General features: G+C 36.7%; 1 protein-coding gene across 16 annotated transcripts in view; it reads left to right on the plus strand.

The window, feature by feature from the left end:
- PTPRD (protein tyrosine phosphatase receptor type D) overlaps positions 1-19,944 on the plus strand; it is a 504,675-nt gene that overhangs the window by 446,008 nt on the left and 38,723 nt on the right. For all 16 annotated transcript variants that reach the window (XM_055302389.1, XM_055302395.1, XM_055302392.1 and 13 more), the window contains 2 exons: positions 7,672-7,791; positions 8,324-8,478. In XM_055302389.1, coding sequence (XP_055158364.1) covers positions 7,672-7,791; positions 8,324-8,478 — 275 coding nt within the window. The remainder of the gene's footprint in view (positions 1-7,671; positions 7,792-8,323; positions 8,479-19,944) is intronic.

Genomic DNA, 19,944 nt, shown 5'->3' on the forward strand with positions numbered 1-19,944 from the left:
CACCGTCATCTATTTGCTTTTAGCTCTTTCTTTTCTACTTTGTTTCCCATCCTAAGGAATACAAGACAGAGGAAGTGTGGAAGCGTCATGCTTAACAAATTCTTCAGCAGCCTTAATTAGTGTTACAAATTGGAACAGCTTAACCAAGGCTAAGGGATATCTGGCTTTGTCTTGGCCTCACCAGCTTGCCCTTACTTACTGCCCATGGTTGATGTTCAGTCACTTCTGTTGTCTTGCAAGCTTTATAGTGGAAGTTGAATCACCTAAAGTGCTATTAGTGTGGAATTGTGCTGTTATTAGTGCTATAAATGTTGAGGATGAGGAGTGAAATTTTGACCCTCAACAAAGGGGGCATGACTTAAATTGTCATTCAGTGTGGGCCACATCAATTAGTGGTGTAAACAGAGTTAAAAGTGAGGAATTCTATACTTGGCTTCCAGATTAAATCCCATTTTCTGTTCTCAAATAGAAAATTATGCAACCAGTTGCTAGAGCAGATCAGATGTTTTGTGCATCGTGACTTTAGTTTATCTTAGGTCATTGCACAGAAAATTCCCTGCTCCACTAAATTGTGTTGTTTGTGCTAATGAATGTCAAGGCCTAAGGCACTGGGATGCTGTTAACTACACTGTGTTAATAGTTTAGGGAGTTAGAATACAGAGGCTTGACATTGGATGGGTGGAGCACTTCTGACCTATTGATCATTCCCTCCACCACCAATGTCCTCCCCTGTCCTTGAATGTCACCTTAGTATATTTCCCCCAACAGAGAGTGAAGGTGAGACATGTTCACGTTTGGTTGTGTGGCCAAGAGGGCAATTCTAGGCAAAGAAGGAGGTTCTGATAAAATGTTTTCTTGTTTTCTTGTAAAACACATCTTGAGATTCTTTTCAGATTGTGAGGTCCTTTTGGGTTAGAAGTTGGCAGACTCCTGTTGAAGATTATAAATGGCAGTGTTATTGTTTTCATTGTCGTTATCGGTTTTGGAAGGCCCAGCCTTGGCCAGCAGCAGACTAATTCTTGGCCCCTCTGGTTTGTCAAGGTTCGGTAAATTTAATGGAGAGCAAATGCTTTCCAAATGCCAGGTCTCTGTCCTTTTCCAAATAGAACTGGAAGCGCCGAAGGCCTCGAACATTTAATTTCTCAAACTGCAGCCTAAAGCACTGCCTATCTAGGGCAACAGAAACTGCTTTTTCCTTAAGCAACTGTAGAAACGGCAGCACAAACATTGCCTTTGGAGTCTGCATGATGTATGGGATTGTTTTTGAAAAGTGGTGGATATTTAATGTAAATAGGACACTGGCAACAAAAAGAATGGTGCTCATATTGGCAACCTAAAGGATGTTTGGGTTCTTATCTAGCGAGTTCCACACTCTTGGTTTTCTCTAGTCAACAGACACAATGTCAGATAAAAGAGAAAGCATCCCACCACTTTCTTACTGTGTTAGCTTCTTGGATTTTCTACCTTCTTTCCCTACCCCCATCTCCTCTATTTAGAATGGCAGCCTACTGATTCTGGCCCAAAAGAAACATTCCTGTGAAAATGAATTAGAGGCATCATGGCCTAGGGAAAAGCTGAACTGGGAGAATGCAATTTTGCTCTTGGTGACATTGTACAAAGCCCGTCTCATTGTCCACATTCATGTGTATAGCACTCCCAAGCTGATGAGGTCACTTCGAAAATCGTAAGAAGTGTGAATTATTCTCTGTGTTTAGGCAAAGGTGAGGTTCAGCGGGTATGCAACAGTATAATTATACTGGTTGTTAAAATGCTAAAATGTATCAATAGTACCAATATACAGAAATTATCTTTTCACTGAAACTTTAAGTTGCCTGATATATTGCTCAATGACAGTGACACTGGAGTGTTGCCAGGCCATAGGCAGCCACCGAGCGGATCCAAGCAGACACAGAGGTGATAGTATGGCTCTGTAGAGCACCCACCTGCTTCCAGGTGTGATTCAGGCTGAGGTGCAAACTCTAAGGGCCACAGCTACATGGGAAGAGCTGACATTTAAGTACCACCTCGCCATGACAAAGGGGTACTTTATAGTGTTTTCCTCTGGTTACAACAGAGTGCCAGAAACTTGAGATATAATGACTGTCAATTTAATGGGGGGGAGTCATTAGAAAAGTTTAGTGCAGCTCCCTGTATGAACTTCTGGCAGACACATTGTCCTAGTCTGTTCAGGCTGCTACAACCAAATGCCATAGATTGGATGGCTTCAAAGTTATTTCTCACAGTTCTGGAAACCGGGAAGTGTAAGATCAAGAAGCCAGCAGATTTTGGTATCTGGTGAAGCTCCACTTCCTCACTCACAAAAAACTCTCTTCCTGTTTTATCCTAACATGGTGGAAGGGGTGAGGGAGCTTCCAGAGTCTCTATTATAAGGCATGAAGCCTATTCATGAAGGCTCCACTCTAGACCTAATCACCTCCCAAAGGCTCAGCTCCTCATAATCAAACTAGGAATTAAATTTCAACCTATGAAGTTTGTTTGTTGTTGTTGTTTTGGCAGGGGGGGGACACAAATATTTAGTCTAGAGCACACATCAAACAAAAGGAAATATCAATTTTTGAATTAATAAATGGTTTAGAAAGTGTTCAAATGGTTCAATGAACTGATAAGCAGTTTTATATGAATAATTTGGTTTATTTAGAGAATAAGATTTTTCATCTTTCCAGTTTTATTTATGAAAATCTATCACTACACTGGTGGTTAAATGCTTTAATATTACTCTCATTTCAGCTATTCTGTGTCCTTGATCTCCAGTACATAATGGTCAGCAAAGAGAAAATGAAGAGGGGAAATACACAAACCAGACTACCCTTTTGCCATTCGAAAATAGATATGGCCAAATGTTAGTTGAGTGAAAGGAATGACATCGCTGAAAGAGAATAGAATCATCTCCATACTTATTTTTAGATAGTCAAATATTGAAGCTGGTCTTTAAAACTGCCAAGGAAAGATATTATAACCTATAAAAATAAACAGCTCAGCATATAATTTATCCATCCACTAAAACATATCCTCATAATTATCTGAAACTTCCTTTTATTATATCCTCCCTTACAGAATGTGTATTGACAAGGGCATATTAACATTTCCATATTCCCAATACCAACTTTGACTTGTATTATCTAATGTTAGCATACTTTCTAACTGCTCCTTATAGAAGGTTCCTCTGCCCAAACATAGTAGATACTAATTTTTCCAGTTAATTTCAGCAACAGTTATACTTTTCCATCTATCATTTACTGTTTATTCTAAGTTCTTCTTTGGCTAAATAATCTGGTCCTAGGTAAGATTTTCAAAGTACTATATAGTACGTGGATTTTGCATTAGTGATGCTGGGACCCTTTGGAGGTATTGGTTTGTTACCTTTGCAATTCTGATGCTTCACCATGCTGCCATGCTCAAGAAGTCTTTATTAAAATGAGAAGGTTTTGGTTTCAGAAAGTTTTGGGCAATTTAAAAATAAGCTAATGTAGACCACAGTGTAGTTGATTATAAAACTGGCTTCTAGTTTTTGAGTGTCTGTGGTGTTCCAGGCACTTCCAAGATAAGCCATATGGAAGTGAAAAGAGACTAGAAAGAAAGCATTTCCCCGAAGCACAGTCAGCAGACCTACTGGATAAATCCTATCTCATATTTCCAGTGACAATTTTTATCTTTCCATCAATTTGCTTTTAATAGATTGCCATGAAAGAGGTGGTATGAATTAATTCCATAGCATACAGTTAGTGATGGTCAACTTGTTCTTTCCATAATTATGAAGAAATGAAGCTACCACATATGGGTAATCCCTTTGTAATAATAAAAATAAATATATCCCCCAAATTCAGACAGAAATATGAACTGTCTTATTTAGGTTAGGCTTCAAATTGAGTTACTGGGTGAGGTTCCTAAACCACAGCTTGGGTAGCATGTTCTGCTTCTCTCCTTTTTCACCGCAGACACTAATACATTCCCTGCTCACATCTGACTAGGACCCAGGTAGAGCAAGGGAGTTACCTGGAAACCTCACATCTATGCTTTTGAAGAACCAGCAGATGTAAGCATACCTTTATATTGTTTTAGCCAGTAAAGCTGATGAATTGGGGGTAAGAGGGCATCTCATTTCACTTTGATGCCCCCACAGTTGCTAAGACCTTGCCTTCCACCTCTCAAGTCCTAAATACATGTCCACTGGGATTAATAACATGCTTCTTTTTTTTCAATTTAGAATGATTACATTTTTATAACAACAACCATAAAAATCGAAAACACAATCTGAGAATTAATAATAGCTGTTGCCTGTTGAATGCCTGTTGGGTTTAGAGTTTCAGGTGCATGGTCTTTGAGCCTTATGATAGACCTGTCATGCTGGAGATATTCTACCGATTTAACAGATGAGGCTGCTTTGGCCCTACAAATAAAGAAGCCATTACCTGGTCTCTAGTCAGATTGCCCAACCTTCTATGCTTCAGTCCTGGAGATCATTTGTAGTCAATCACTTCAGAATCAAATAAGAAAAGACAAGCATCAGTATTTTTATTCAGGAGCTACCGCCTTCTAGTTCTTAGATGCACAGAGAGGAGCCTCCCACACTGGGCTCTGTGCACAAAGCCCAAAAGTAGTAACTCTAGAAATACCTTCCAGAGATTTTCTCCCAGGGGAGAAAAAAGGTTTACTATTGTCAAAGTAAAACATTTCAAGAGAGAGAATGGAGCAAGTTCATTTGTATTGGATAATTAGAAAAAAAAAATCACTTCTAACCGTTCTCCTGTGCCCTTTTCCCCCCTCACTACACTTCCCAATTACTTTCTAATGTTGAAATCAGAATAATTTGTTTAGTATATAGCTAAAAATGAAGGACTTAAAAGAATGTTGATAAATCTGAGCCTTTAAATGGATCCCTTAGAAAGCAGATGAAAGCGTAGGGGCTATTCAGAGAAGGAGGAGGAGAAAAGAGTGCCCAGGTACTTACTAGTGAAGGGAAGAGTGCATTGCTGTAACTGTTTTGAGAAGCCTGGGGACAGCTTCTAATCCTGTTTCTGAGACCATATGTGTGCATGTGTAGATACATTCAAATATTTATTTTTTCATAAGCTCCCTTTGTAAAATATTTCTTGAGAGAAAACAACAATGTTTAAATATATTTGCTTTAAAATATTGCTCCCAGTTTTTTGCTGTTGAATTTGAAACATTTTAGAGCAGGTTTGTGTGTGTGTGTGTCTGTCTGTGTGTGTGTGTGTGTGTGTGTAGTTTTGTTGTTGTTGTAAAAAGTAAGATTCAAATACATTATTTAAATTAGTACAAAAGCTTTCTTCTTCTTTAGCTGAAAATGTACACAACATTAACTCTTTATAGTAATATTTTCTGGTATTCTTTTTTCCTAAAGGAGCTAGAGTCTAAGTTAATAATAGTTGCAGTTTTAAACTTAATATTAGAACTATGAGAATAATTAGTGTAACTTCAGTTTTTCCTATATCTTACGTATGGGGTAGAGTTGTAGATGGAAAGTCGCTAGATAATGAAATGATTTTTCCAGAGGTCACACAAAAGCTGGCTTATGTTCTTTTCCTCCATTTCCTTTGTCTTATCTCGCCCAAAGGTCTGATGATAATCAATTCCCAGCTTTGAAGTAAAATTGCATTGAATTTGGTTCAGTGCATCATACTGACCTCATAGATCATTTCATTGCATTAACCTGCTGTTTTTATATCTGTCATAGTGATACTGTCCCTGTGGGATTTGATCTGTTGATTTTGATTTGAAAGGGTTGACATCCAGCTGAAACTGTTAAGTAATGAGTTGAGTTTCGCTCTTCATTTTTTTTTTAACTTAACACATTGCTGGCATCCTCTCAAATGCTGCAGTAAGAGGTCTCCAAAGTTACTTTTGTGCAGTGAGACATCAACTTGACATCTATTTTATGGTTTAAAACAGTCCCTTTGGCATACTTTTTGTGATTTTCTTTTCATCTGAATCGTGGCTACTGTTGGCTCTACTCAGGTGGTATCCTCTGTTAATTCCATCCAATATACAACTTATGTTTTAATGGATGGTCAGAGAACATACAGAGGCACTGAGTCAGGGTATTGCTATATCAATATTCTCCTGAAAGAGTATTGTCTTTCCCTTGTGTTATTGTTAGAAATAACAAGTAGAGCATAGAAATATAAACACAGAAGAACATATTATGCATCTACGGAACATGTAAGCATATTTTTAAAATTCCTATTAAGACAAAAATTTCCCATCTTACTTGAATCATTTTTGTTTTAATAAGTGATGTTTGTGTGGCCTCACCATTGAAATAAAAGCACGAGAGTCAAACCTTGTGAATTCAATGTCCACTTACTATATAACTGTACATTAAAGTGGTCTTCAACATTTTATTGGCTAGAAAATTAGAGAATAAAATCTCTGCTTTTTTTTTTTTTTTTTAGAAGGTTCAGGATCTAGATAAAAAGAGCCTGAATCCTTTGTGGAGCAGATGCTATGTCTATGAAAGAGAAAAATTATAGTATTATTCACAGAATGCTACTAATATTTATATTCAACATGAAAGTAAATAATTACCAATTCTATTCACTGGACCAAAAAATTCTAGTGTCTATGATAATAATGCCTCATTGCTTTTGTTTAAATCCAGATTATGACTTTTAAATCTTTCTTTCTCAACTACAAGGTATGTTTCCTAATATAAAATGGTATTAGATTTCTTTACCTAGAGAAATGCATTTCAGTTAAGAATTACTCCCATCTTTTTCTTTCTTTTAATCTGAGCTAATAAATATTTGGTGAATATATTAGTATCTATGACCTTACTAGAAAATATACTGTTGTGTTTGTCATTTTTATTATGTTTTTTTAATGCCCACAGAACATAGTCAGTAATTTGAAACATATTCCAGACCTGGAATTATTTTTCTGTTGCATGTTAAACTAATTGGCTTGAATACCTTTTATGTGTTTTTATTCAACTTCACGTAGAAATTGTAGATTATTTATCTGATATGAATGAATTTTAAATTATTTTAACTTTGCACTAGTGTATGACCCGCTGAGACCAGTTTCAAAGAACACACAGCTCTTTCTCCACTACACATTACAGATTTAATTTGTTTTGGATACAAATACCATTTATCTTGTATTTTTTTACGATGCTGTGTTGTTTATTATACTTTGATAGCTTCACAAATTATTCTACTTTTATTTAAACAAGTATATTTGGAAATCATGATAGTTCAAGATGAACTAGCTTGTGCCTTTTAAACCTTGATGGATGAACACTATCTCACTGTGTTGTTTAAATGGCTGAGCATAATCCTCCTGACGCGATTCATAACGTATATCCCAGAACAAATTTGTGTTTTCTTTTCAAGTACTCTAAAGTTTCAAATACCTCTTTCCTTATTTTATTCAGCAACAATCTGCAATTTATTTTTCTCCAGGAAAATTGAATCTGTTACTGCTTAGTATTCCTACCAGTTTGAAAAATGTGGTTTATATTGGCATCAGAGCAGTAATTTACATATATTGGGATAACAAGAATGCGTGCCAGAAAAAGATCAACATAAAATGAAATGCAAAAAAGCTGTTTTCCTTCAACAGCAACTCAGAGTGAAACTAATAGAGAAATTGATGAGCATCTGCCCTGAATGTGTCACTTGTTTCTTCTAGGTGAAGTGTGACCAGTATTGGCCCAGTAGAGGTACGGAAAGCCATGGACTGGTCCAAGTGACGCTGCTCGATACAGTGGAACTGGCCACGTACTGTGTGCGGACATTTGCACTTTACAAGGTTTGCCTTTTTTGTTTCTCTTTCTCTCCCCCTTTCCCCTTTCCATTATTTAAAGAAAGCGTCCTTTGAGAAATCAAATATCTTAAGACTATACTTAAATCTTGATTCCACTGGCAACTGTGAAGAATGAAATAATTCTTCCATTACCACTCAGCAATTTTTCTCCTTGTCCAGTGATTTATCAGTAAATATGGAACTCTCACTCCGAACAGAAGTTTTGGCAAATGAAGAATAGATGAAGAAGAACTAGTTCTTTCTATAAAATATATCAGGAGCAGTCCTGGAAGCATTACATTTTACCTGCAAAATGTAATGCTTCTCAGCTAGGAATGTTTATCTTCCTGAGCATATAGTTGTCATTTACAAATAGTTTGGCATTGATAACTCCAAAGAGTGCATCTTCCGAAAGGTCATGGGGGTAGGGTGAGAAATTAAGGTAGCACATTTTCATGTTACCTTTTCCATGTTACTACTCATCATTACAGCCTGAGGGTAGGAATGCAGAATTTCACAGAGTCTTCCTATTTCACAGAATGGGTCAAGCGAGAAGAGAGAAGTAAGACAATTCCAGTTCACCGCCTGGCCTGATCACGGCGTTCCAGAACACCCCACACCTTTCCTAGCTTTCTTACGGAGAGTCAAAACCTGTAACCCTCCTGATGCGGGTCCCATGGTTGTGCACTGCAGGTAAGAACCTCTGAGAACATTTGTTTTTCTCATAGTCAGAAGGTTGGAGAGGAAACAGAAAGATCAATTGTTCCTCATTGGATATTCTCTTTCCAACTTCTTGATATTCTGGGAAAGTAGACCTCTTTATAAATAACACAGGTGGATTTTAGTCAAATGAGGCCTATACTGACATTCATAGAAAGCATTTGATAGAGATGAATATTCCACTCTGGAGATGATAAGCAACTATGGTTCATGCTGTTCTCTCTTTGGAGCAAAAATAAATAAATAGATAAAAACAAAATTAACTGTGCATATGGCATTAAACATATGAAACAGAAAATAATCAAGAATCAATCTTATAATTTGGTTCAAGTTTCATCTTTGTGACGAATATTCTTTAAAAGATGATAGATAGATATAGATAGATAGATGATAGATAGATAGATAGATAGATAGATAGATAGATAGATAGATGAATTATTTGACAAGTTCTTGTGACCTGGGAAGATACAACCTTTTTTCTATTTATAGGAAAAAAATTGCTGAACAAAATAATACTATAAATATAAAAGGTTTTAAAGAAGGTGTCTTATTGCTTAAAGATACCTTCTACTTATTAGTATTATCAAGTCACATATAGAAAATATACTAATTTGAGTCTTAAAAATTTATTTAATATGATATGAAGACCTATATTTTAGAAGAATTTACTTTTTATACTTGGAAGTAATGAGTCTAGATTTCTTTTGAAATGTTTTATAATTTAGTATTACTTTTTACTTAATTCTGACTAACATTCTATCACCACTCAGGTTCTACTATATATGTGTTTATATGCTTTTTAGTATTTAACTGTTTTTTACCAGTTCCTTAGTTCCTCTCTCAAATATCATTACTAACATATTATTAAAGATACCTAGTCAAGTTCTATATATCACAATATGAATGTATAGTTCATATAATCATAATAGTTATTTGTAAACTGGGTTATTCAAACATGAGAGAATATGATTTCTTTCACAGATGTGTAAAATGCAGTAGGTTAAGTATATTTAAAAAAAAGAAAGAAAGCATCTATCATAAACCACTTCTATCATCACTTAATAGTATAACACTCTCACATCCCATATTATGCTTGAGCATAATACCCTGGATCCTAGAAATGACATCTGTTTTTACAAAAGATGGGGGCAAGAGATAGATCAGAATAAAAGCAACAAAATTCACCTAACTAACCCACATTACAATGGTAATTGCTGAACAGTGGCCTAGCAGGATTTAAACAAGGAGATGTTTTATTTCTCTTCCCCAGCAATTTTTTCACAACTCAACTAATAACATCACAGTATATTTACAGAGTATTTTACAAATTCCGAAGCACTCTTCCATGCTTTATTCTGTTTGATGTTCTTAACAATATGTCAGATCAAGAGAAGAGAGCAGAAAAAAAGCTACAGAGTTTGGTTCAAGTACTGAGAGTTAGGAAGCCAGACATAGTCCAGCTCATGTCTTAAAATCTAGTACTTATTGCTCTTAACCTGACACTATGTTGCAGTGTTTTGCATGATTCTGGAACACTAGAAATTATTTTTGTTTATTTGATAAAGGCTTCTGCATCATGACAGCAGGTTTCTGGTTCACCTGCCTGTTTGACCCTCTATACTGTTATACATACTTCTTTGCAGACCTCAAACAGCCATTGTGCCTGGTGATGTGGTTCCCCTGCTCAAGTTGATTATGAAGATCACACATGAAGTGTTTTCAGATGGATTTTGGTCGCAGGATAGGGAAACAGAAGTTTTGGCTCACTAAAGAAAGGTTTCCCTCATATTCCTAATGGCAAAAATTCAATTCACATGGATACATGCATTCATACATGCAGAGATGTATACACAAGCACATACACAAACACTGAGATGTACATATAGATAGAGATACAGACATATCTATCTATCTATAAAATACAAATAAAAATTAAAGAAACCTAACTTAGTAGTTTTCACAAGACATTGTATTTGCATTACAATTTGAAATATAGCATGTCCCCCCTCTCAAAATATGTTTTCCAATCTTGTGAATTAAAGTGGAGGACCTGGGAAACTTGATTGAATGATTGATTGACTGATAATTTAAAAATGCAATTTATCCTCTGTTGATCATATACAAAGTGTAAGGCTTTATGCTAGATCCTTAGTTGGATCCAAAAATCTTGCAGGCAAGTAGGAGAGATAAGATAGATATCTAAATGATATTTTGAGAAAATACATACACTCCTACACACACACACACACACACACACACACACACACACTACACAGAGCCCTATGTTATGTTAAGCCACCTGGACTCACTTCTAAGAGATACAGACAACTTTAGAGAAAACAAAGAAACAAAGATGAATGTGCAGAGCTAATAGCTGTTGACATTTGGAAGTGCATGTGCCTGAGGCTCTGGAGAAGCTTTGTATTAAACAGAAAAGTAGATATATTGGTAGAAGAAATTTATTAGTGACTTTGAAACAATGAGGGAAAGATGCAGCATAAACTGAGCTCTGGGAAATGATCTCTGTTCAACCATAGGTTATCTCATGTGCCTGTGAGAAGTCTTAGCTGTTTTATTTAGGAGAGACCATGTCTGCACTGTTACCATGCAAAGCATCACGAATTCTTGACTTGGTCACAGTGAATGTTAAAATTTCAGGGCAGCTGGGGTGGCTCAGTGGTTTAGCGGTTTAGCGTACTGCCTTCAGCCCAGGGCCTGATCCTAGAGACCCAGGATGATTGAGTCCCACATCAGTCTCCCTGAATGGAGCCTGCTTCTCCCTCTGCCTGTGTCTCTGCCTCTCTCTCTCTCTCTCTCTCTCTCTCTCTCTCTCTCTGTGTGTGTGTGTGTCTCATGAATAAATAAAATAAAATTTCAGAGCACAATTTTTCTGAGGAGGTGGCAGAGAAAAGTCACTGCAGACAGCGAAAGCTTGTGTGGGGCCCCAAGAAATGCTAGGGTTTTTTTAAGATTTTATTTATTCATTTGAGAAAGAGAGAGTAAGCCAGAGCATAAGCAGAGGGGAGAGGTAGCAGCAGACTCCCCACCAAGCAGGGAGCCCAGTGTGGGGCTCTCCCCCAAGACCCTGGAATCATGACCTGAGCTGAAAACAGACACTTAGCTGATTAAGTCACCCAGGTACCCCTAGAAATTCTATTTTAGAAATCATCTCTAAGCAGGAAGAAACTTTGCAGGAAGCCACAATAGACATGTCACAAAGGGTTATTGATGACAGGTAACCATGATCATGTTGTAAATAATCACATGAATACTCTGGGATGTAAATACTGTATTTCATGTTATGATTTCTTGTATGATGGATTTGACTTTTTTCCCCCTCTGTCATGAAAAAGTAGTGACAAACTCAAACCCAAGCCTTCTGCCAAACAGATATGTGAGGATGGAGGAGGTTTTAAATGAAGTCTGGTAGTAGACCAAACAGAGGGAGGAGGGGGCAGAAAAAGAGAAGATGCACATTCCTCCAGTAGTTCTGTCTATTGATAAATGAGCCAGGACTAAAAAGAGCTACTGTGAGTAAAAGAAATTCCAATAGTCAGTAGCTAGAAAGAGTTAGGAGGATAGCCTAGTGGTAACCACAGATAAGACCTTGCAAAGTCACAAAGGATAGGGTCTACCACGTTCCTAGAAGAATGGTTCTATGGGCATAGGAAGGAAGACCAGCTCAAACTAGCAGTCAGTTCATAAAGAGCATATAAACTCAGAGTTAGGAGTACACACTCTTAAGAGAAAATACATATTTTGCCTCGGTAAAATGCTGGATTGTTCGCTTATGGGTTGTGGGCCTTTGGGCAAGTTATTTCATATCTGCTGGCCTCTGTTTCTTCACCTGTAAATTGGTAATGCTCTCCATAACAATAAGAATTTCATGGAGATTAAATGAAATGATATAAAACGATAAAGCACTTAGAGCACTGCATAGTATGTAGAAATATGAAATATCAAATTATAAGTATAGTAATTACTGAGTAAGTTTTAAAAGCTGTAAGAATATTTACAACTCAGGAGAAGATAATATTACCTTGGCTATAATCTATATGATTTGAGTCATGTATCCTATGAATAACCAGCTGTTAAAAGTAGACAATATTTAATTGCGTGGATTTTTTAAAAATGTAGATGTTTTCCATTATGGTAATTCCATCAAATTTTCCCCAGTGACAGAACACATTTTCTCATTTGCTGAGTTAGAATCATTTATAATAACAAATTTTTATTTGTGAAGACTTGAGAAACCATTGAACTCTTAAGATGATACTGTTAAGGATACATAATAGCTAACGTGATGGTTCTTGTTGCGCTCAAGATGAAGTTTGAACCTAGCATTGTGATCCTGGCTCTTTGTTGATCTAGCCTGATGTCTCCCTCATGCCTCATTGTTCACTCTTAGCTATTACCACTAGCTACATATTCCAAGTACTTTCATCTCTGGCTCTTGGTAAATATTTATCCACTCTAGAATTGCACCTATTCCCCTCTCTTGATTATGTTCAACCTTGTTTCCTAATCCATCTCAAGTAGCACTTGTCCTGTGTATTGCAAAGGCTGCAAACTAGCGTCAGATGGTTTTGTTGACATTTTTTTAATTTGAACTTGAATGCCTTTAACTGGGATGCACTATCCAGTTTTCCAAACCTTCCCTATCCCTATTTTACATATTGCTCAACTCATCCATTTATAGGGATTGCTTCATATTGTAAACAACTGAGTTGAAATTATGGAGAATCCTTTAAAGCTCATTTCCCATTCCTCTTCCTGAAGAAAGAGTTAAACACTATATTCTCTGAGTTCTTATAAAATAGGTTCACACATAGCATATTTAGCTGTATGTGTACAGATCACATATGCCTTGAAATCCCAGAGGGCATGTGCAATGAATTATGCACATTTGTAACTTACATCATACTAGGTGCTCAATAATTGCTTTCTGAAGTTAATTGAATTCCATGTGGTGTTTTAGAAATTTTTATAGAAACAGTAAGATAATTTCAGGGCTGGACTATTTGTGTAACATGAGACTGTATTTTTCTCTCTTTATATTTTATGGTGTTGCTTATGAGAATTTAATTATTTTAAATTGCCTTTATTTTTTGTATACATACTTCAGAGTCCTTTTTTCTACAACTCTTTTATGTCCTTTCCTACGTGCTCTCCCTTCCATTATTAAATATAGACATAGCTCCCTGTTTCTTAGCCATAATAATAGTTAAACATACTGAACCCTTAATCAACAGCAATTACTCTTTATTCTCCACCGGAAATCTACCTGTTTTACATGTGTTAATGTTTTTTATACTATCGGTTATCTTCAGAGGTAGAAACCTTATTTTCCCATTTTACACAAGAAGAAACAGACCAAGGAGGACCAACTTACTTGCCTCAGCTCATGCCACTACTGATAACGTAGCCACTGTGGCCCTAGGTTGCCTGTCCCTATTGACCAAGTGAGTTTTCCAACCTTTAGATCACTTGGTGTTCCTCACATCTATTTTTGGCCACCCACTTTGAGGGGATTTCACTTTTTAAGCTTACTCTGATGACCTAGTCAGAATGAGCCATTCCTTTCTTTCTGACTCCACATCACAAGGCCATATTCTAGCCTTTATTTCACTCTTTCTGTATCAACGGTAAGTGCTAGCATGTCTCTTCTACATCTTAATCGTTTTAGAATGATCACAGTAGCCACTCATTACTGAACCATCACTGTTATCAAAGTATCACTAAGCACTTAAGGGATCACTCATTTAATCCACAAAACGGTTCCGTTTTATTTGTGAGGAGCATTAAGCTCAAGGAGGTTGTAAATTCAGCCCCTATTTCAAAGTCCTTGACCTGTTTACTCATCATCATATCTATTTTATCTAGTTCTGACTTTTCTTGTTGCCGAGACTACCTTAGTTCCTTACACTTATCTCCCAAGTATATATTTGTTGACTGAATGATTGTCAGATGGGTATTTGCCATTACCACTTCACAGTTATCTATGCAGTACATGATTAGAGATATGCAGGATTTTTCTTCTTACTTAAAAAATCTATTTTGAAAGAAACTAAAGGACATATCTTTCAAGTTATTTATTAAACTTAGGTTTTCATAGAGGTCATATGTTACATTTCCCCATATTGTTTCACTCTTCCTTTTAGAAAGCAAAGAAGTTGTATTCCCTTTTCTCCCTTTTGAGCCCTCTTCTTTATGTTGTTTTGTAGAAGAATTTGTGGTTTATATTTTACTAGTACCAAAAGAATATGACAGCTGATTTGAATTTGCTTTCTGTTAAGAATGAATAAATTGGGGTGAAGCCATAATTTCACTATGTCAGTTATAAACCCTTGACCCATGACACAAACTTTGAGTCATGGTTAACCCCTTTTAGGATCAAGGGAATACATTATCTTTATATGAGAAATTTATTTGTGAATAAAAGTGAAGGAAGGATAGATCAAGACCCCCTAAATCTGTTTTCTAAATGAAAAGATTTCAAGAACAGCAAAACAGTCCTCCAGATAATTAAAGTCTGGTACATTATAGAATCAAACTGGTCTTTAAAACCAGAAGGAATTGGGGGCACCTGGGTGGCTAGTCAGTTAAGAGGCTGCCTTCAGCTCAGGTCATGATGCTGGGGTTCTGGGATTGAACCCCAAATCAGACTCCTTGCTCAGCGGGGAGTCTCCTTCTCCCTCTGCCTCTGCCCCTCCCCCTACTTCCATTCACTTGCTCTCTCACACACAAATAAATAAACAAAAACTTAAAAAAAAAATAAAACCCTGAAGAATAGGAACTGAGGGCTAGATGTAGATCAATAATGTTTTGGAAGCATCAGTCGACTACCAAGGTGGTTGGATAAAAAAATCAAATGAAAATTTGGGTTTAGAGAGATTCCTAAGATCCAATCTTTATAATTCTTTTTGACTTTGTAGGTAGAAGCACAACCAAGAAACTACTTAGATCATACTTATAATAACCATTTACTTCTAACATCAAACCAATATTGACAAAAATAGCCTTTTCAAGGTAAAAAGAGTTAGGGAACATGTTGCATATGATCATAAAACTAAGAAACCTTGTGATCCAAAGGAGTTAAGAAATCTATGGAAAATTATTTAATGCATTTTAACCATTCATTCTAAATTCCATCCTTTATTTTCCCCAATGTTCCATTCAAATATCTTTAGATCAAAGACCACAAGTGTTGCCAAAATATGTGATAGTTTTGAGATGCTGACAAATGCAAACCATAGACCCATATTTTCCTTAAACCTGGGATTCATTTTCATGTATAAGTTAAGTTATAAGAGAAGCTAGCCTTCTAGAGATGAAAGACTGGTTTGTTAAAAATATCAACAACTCTCGATAAGAAAATGGATAGAATATACAAATTTTTTCCTTATTTATGGAAACATTTTAAGGTGAGAATACATAATTATACCACATTGAAACTATTGTGTAGATTTTGTTCTTATAAACTAATAAGTGTGTGTACAGAGAAAATTCCTAATTTATGAAACAACATGGTGATATAAATCAGGAGGCCATATCTTCAGTACTTTGATGGCACAATCCTATAAAAGAAAAATGCCTTACTTGCGCTGAAATAGTTTAAAAGTAATTGAACCCAAGGAAAACATTAAAAGGAATTGCGTAATGGCTCCAATAGCTGTAAAATACAAGATTCACACTGAAGGTGTTTGGGGTGCTGAGGGGAGCATTCTGGGTACCTGATGAAATGGAAAATTTTTTTGAAAAGACATAGATATAAAGGCAATAGAGGAGAGGTGAAGCCAGTATCATAAGAAACAATTAATGCCCATGTCAGATATCAGGGATAGGTCCTTGCAAGGGCACCTGGGAAACTATCACCTTTCCATCCCATGCCATGCCCAAGAAGAGCAACAAAATTATTTTTGTGTAAGTGGCCATTGATGGAGCATTTTTCCATCATCTATTTGACTTAATCTTTACAACAAAAATAGTAGGGCTGTATCATTAACATCCCCACACTACAGATAAGGAAATTGAGACTCTGAGAAGTTAAGTGACTTACTGAAGACCACATACCCCATTAGTAAATAGAAAGTCTGGCTGAGAACCCATGTTTTAGAATTCAGGGCCCTCTCCTCTTTCTCTATACCATACTGCCATTTTCTATTTTTCCCAATTTATGTCATACAAATTAGAACAGAACTATCCCCAGTCCACAACAGAGATGGCTTTAAGCAGATCCAAAACCCCCTTTGGGGGCAACATTAAATGGTTGAAAATCACTTGAAATCATCTTACTAGAGTTCAAATCCCAGCTGCACTGTCCCACCGCAACTTACTTAACCTTTCTAAGCCTCAATTTCCTGATCAATAAGATGGGGATAATAGTAGTATGTCCCTCACAATATTGTGTATAAAGATTAAATAAGATGGTATGTGTAAAATGATAATTAGCCAGGTACCTGCCGCAGAGAAATAAGTCAATAAATGGTCTGTACTAATAGATTTTGTGTAATCATTGTTTTACCCCCACATAAAATATGTGCTTATTTAAATTGGTTCTCTTACTATCAAACAACAAAGAACGTCATCACATTTTTCTAAAATGTGAGTTTGACTTCTATGTAATTTGTAAGTTAGAGAAATAGAAAAGGCATGGGTGTGTATATACATATATTAACCTAGATGAGTGGCAACCATTCAACACTTTAAAAACACGTATTTACTACATGTAGTAATTATTTCATTGCACTATAAAACCCTTGTTATAATAAATTATTACTGTAAGACTAGTTTTTTCAACCTCAACACCATTGATATTTGGGTCATATAATTTTGCTGTGGGAGACTGCCCTGTGCATTGAATGATATTTCTCAGCATCCCTGCCAGTAGCATGCCCCAAGGATTGTGACAATCAAAAATGCCCTCAGACATGCCAAATGTCCTCTTGGGGACAAATTCACCCTTAGTTGAGAACCATTGCTATATGGCAGCAAAACTAATCTATGATTGTGCAGAATGTATGCATCCAAATGATAGCCCACATCAAAGCCTTAAAGCTTGAAAATACTTGTTTGAATGGCCTCTTCATTTTAAACATTGGGAGGACTTCTTTACGAGACTAACTTGAAGAATCACTTTTTAGAGTATACAGGGAGCTAGGCTCATTACTTGAAAAATTAGCCAACAGCATCTCCTACCTTGGCCACCAGCAAATCAAAGATTTGGCGCTACATGTCTCTTGGCACTTAAAAAAGCAAATAAATAAATAATCCACCTTCAAGGACAAAGATGTGCTACCACTAGGGAATTCAAAAGAATGGGTGAAAAAAAAAAAAAAAAGAATGGGTGACAGGCTCTTAACTCTACTGCCAAAAAGAGTTCCAAAAATACTTTTGCACCATGGCAGCAAATTAATGCAACAATAATAAATCTTCAGCCTCCCAAGGTGGCTGCTTCTAAGGGCCATGATATTTGGGACTGACAAGTGCTGGTTTGTTATTGGTTTTTGTTTTTTGTTTTTTGTTTTTTTACTAGGGTATTGGTCACATTGCTTCATACTCATACTTGGTATGGACATCTAGCATTCTGGAAGTTCAAAATAAGAAGCCCTAGGAATGCCTTTAAGTGGCATAAGACTTAGTGGCTGTCCCCTTTTCAAGTGTCTGGTGGAAGCCAAAGAAAAGATTAGATGGATGTAAGACAAGTGAGTCATAATGCAAACCCCCTGCCCAAATGTAAAGGTCCCCAAAATCCCTTGCTCTTTGATTTGGAGGGTGGATGTATGTATTTTTGGGGCAGCACACTCTATTTTTAAATCAAAGATTTTATTTTTAAATATTTTTATTTATTTATTCATGAGACACACACACACACACAGAGAGAGAGAGAGAGAGAGAGAGAGAGAGAGAGGCGGAGGCACAGGCAAAGGGAGAATCAAGCTCCATGCTGGGAGCCTGACATGGGACTCTATCCCAGGTCTCCAGGATCAGGCCCTGGGCTGAAGGTGGCACTAAACCGCAGAGCCACCCGGGCTACCCTCAAAAATTTTATTGTAGATAAGTTTCTTGTGAAATAATTAAACACTTTTTTTTTTGTAGTCCTTCTTCCAAAGAGTCTCTTTCTCTCTTTCTCCATCCCATCTCCCTTCATACCTTTCCCACTCCCAAAAAAAAAAATCCTCTTCATCTTTCAGTCCACCAAGAGAGTGTCAATGATTAAGACTTTCATTGATCTACAGTGATATTTGTAGAGTTTATGGTTTATGATATACCTAAATGGACTAGATGAGATGGAGCAGGGTTAACTATAGCTCTTCTGTTCTGGTAATAAAAGCTAACTGGCTACTTGTTCAAATTCCTTTTTAATGCTTGAAAAGAAAAGAATTTGGGAATTATGATCTATTTGAGAAAGTATGTCTTTTCCATTTATCTGGTTTTGTTCATTTGTCTCAGATTGGTTTGGTTTTGAGCATTGAATCTAAAAAAATGTAACCATATTTCTGTTTCTGAAACATCTATGTGCCTTTGGATTTGGGGACCTTTCTGAAATGGAGAGTATGGTAATCAGTTTACCACCACTGCTTACAAATACCACCCCAAATTTACTGGCTTAAAACCACCACGATCTGCTATTTCTCACAATTCTGTGAGTTGACTTGGGGCCAGGCAGTGGTCTTCTGCTGGTCTCTCCTGAGCTATCCTTTGCAGCCAACTGGAGGGCCTGGGAAAGCTAGCCTGACCCCTCACCATGACCTTGAATCCGGGTCTGTTGGCCTCAGAGTTCTGGTGATCAAAGAAGCTTATGAGGCCTTTTGAGGCCAAACCTTGGAAGTCATACATCATCACTTTCACCACATTCTTTTTTGCTCAAAGCAAGGCAGGGACCAGTCCAGAATCAAGATGTAGTGAAACAGACACGACTTCATGATGAGAGAAGCAACAAATGGTGTGTGACTTCATTGATCCCAGCACTGAGTTCTACATCAATGAACCCTATTTACTGGAGGCATGGAGCTCTTCTCTCCACCCTGGCCAGCCTGGGCTAAGTCCACAGTAAATGTTCCTCCTAAAGAGCAAAACCCCCAGGCCCACCCTAAAATACAGAGAATTTTTGTTGAAATATGAAATAAGTTTTTAAAAAGTAAAGGAAAAGTCTATGTAATTCGTTTTGTAACTGCTACCTGATTCTTTTTCTGAAATATCACCTTCTGTGGTAGGAGAAAATTTATACTCTTTGACCCCCTTTCACCCTATCAAAAATATTTTCTTTACATCTTCCTGTAATTTAGGAATTATTAGAGTTGGTAGGCTTCTTTTTAAACTCAAAATTTCGAGGAATATGATTCATTTTCAGTGAATCATGGACCTAGAAGAGACATCTCAAGCTTCCCAGACACGCCCTCTTCCCTCTCTCTCTCTTTCTTTCTTTCCATTTCTGCC

The sequence above is a fragment of the Nyctereutes procyonoides genome, unplaced genomic scaffold (genome assembly GCF_905146905.1).
Source record: "Nyctereutes procyonoides isolate TBG_1078 unplaced genomic scaffold, NYPRO_anot_genome, whole genome shotgun sequence".
Classification (NCBI taxonomy): domain Eukaryota; kingdom Metazoa; phylum Chordata; class Mammalia; order Carnivora; family Canidae; genus Nyctereutes; species Nyctereutes procyonoides.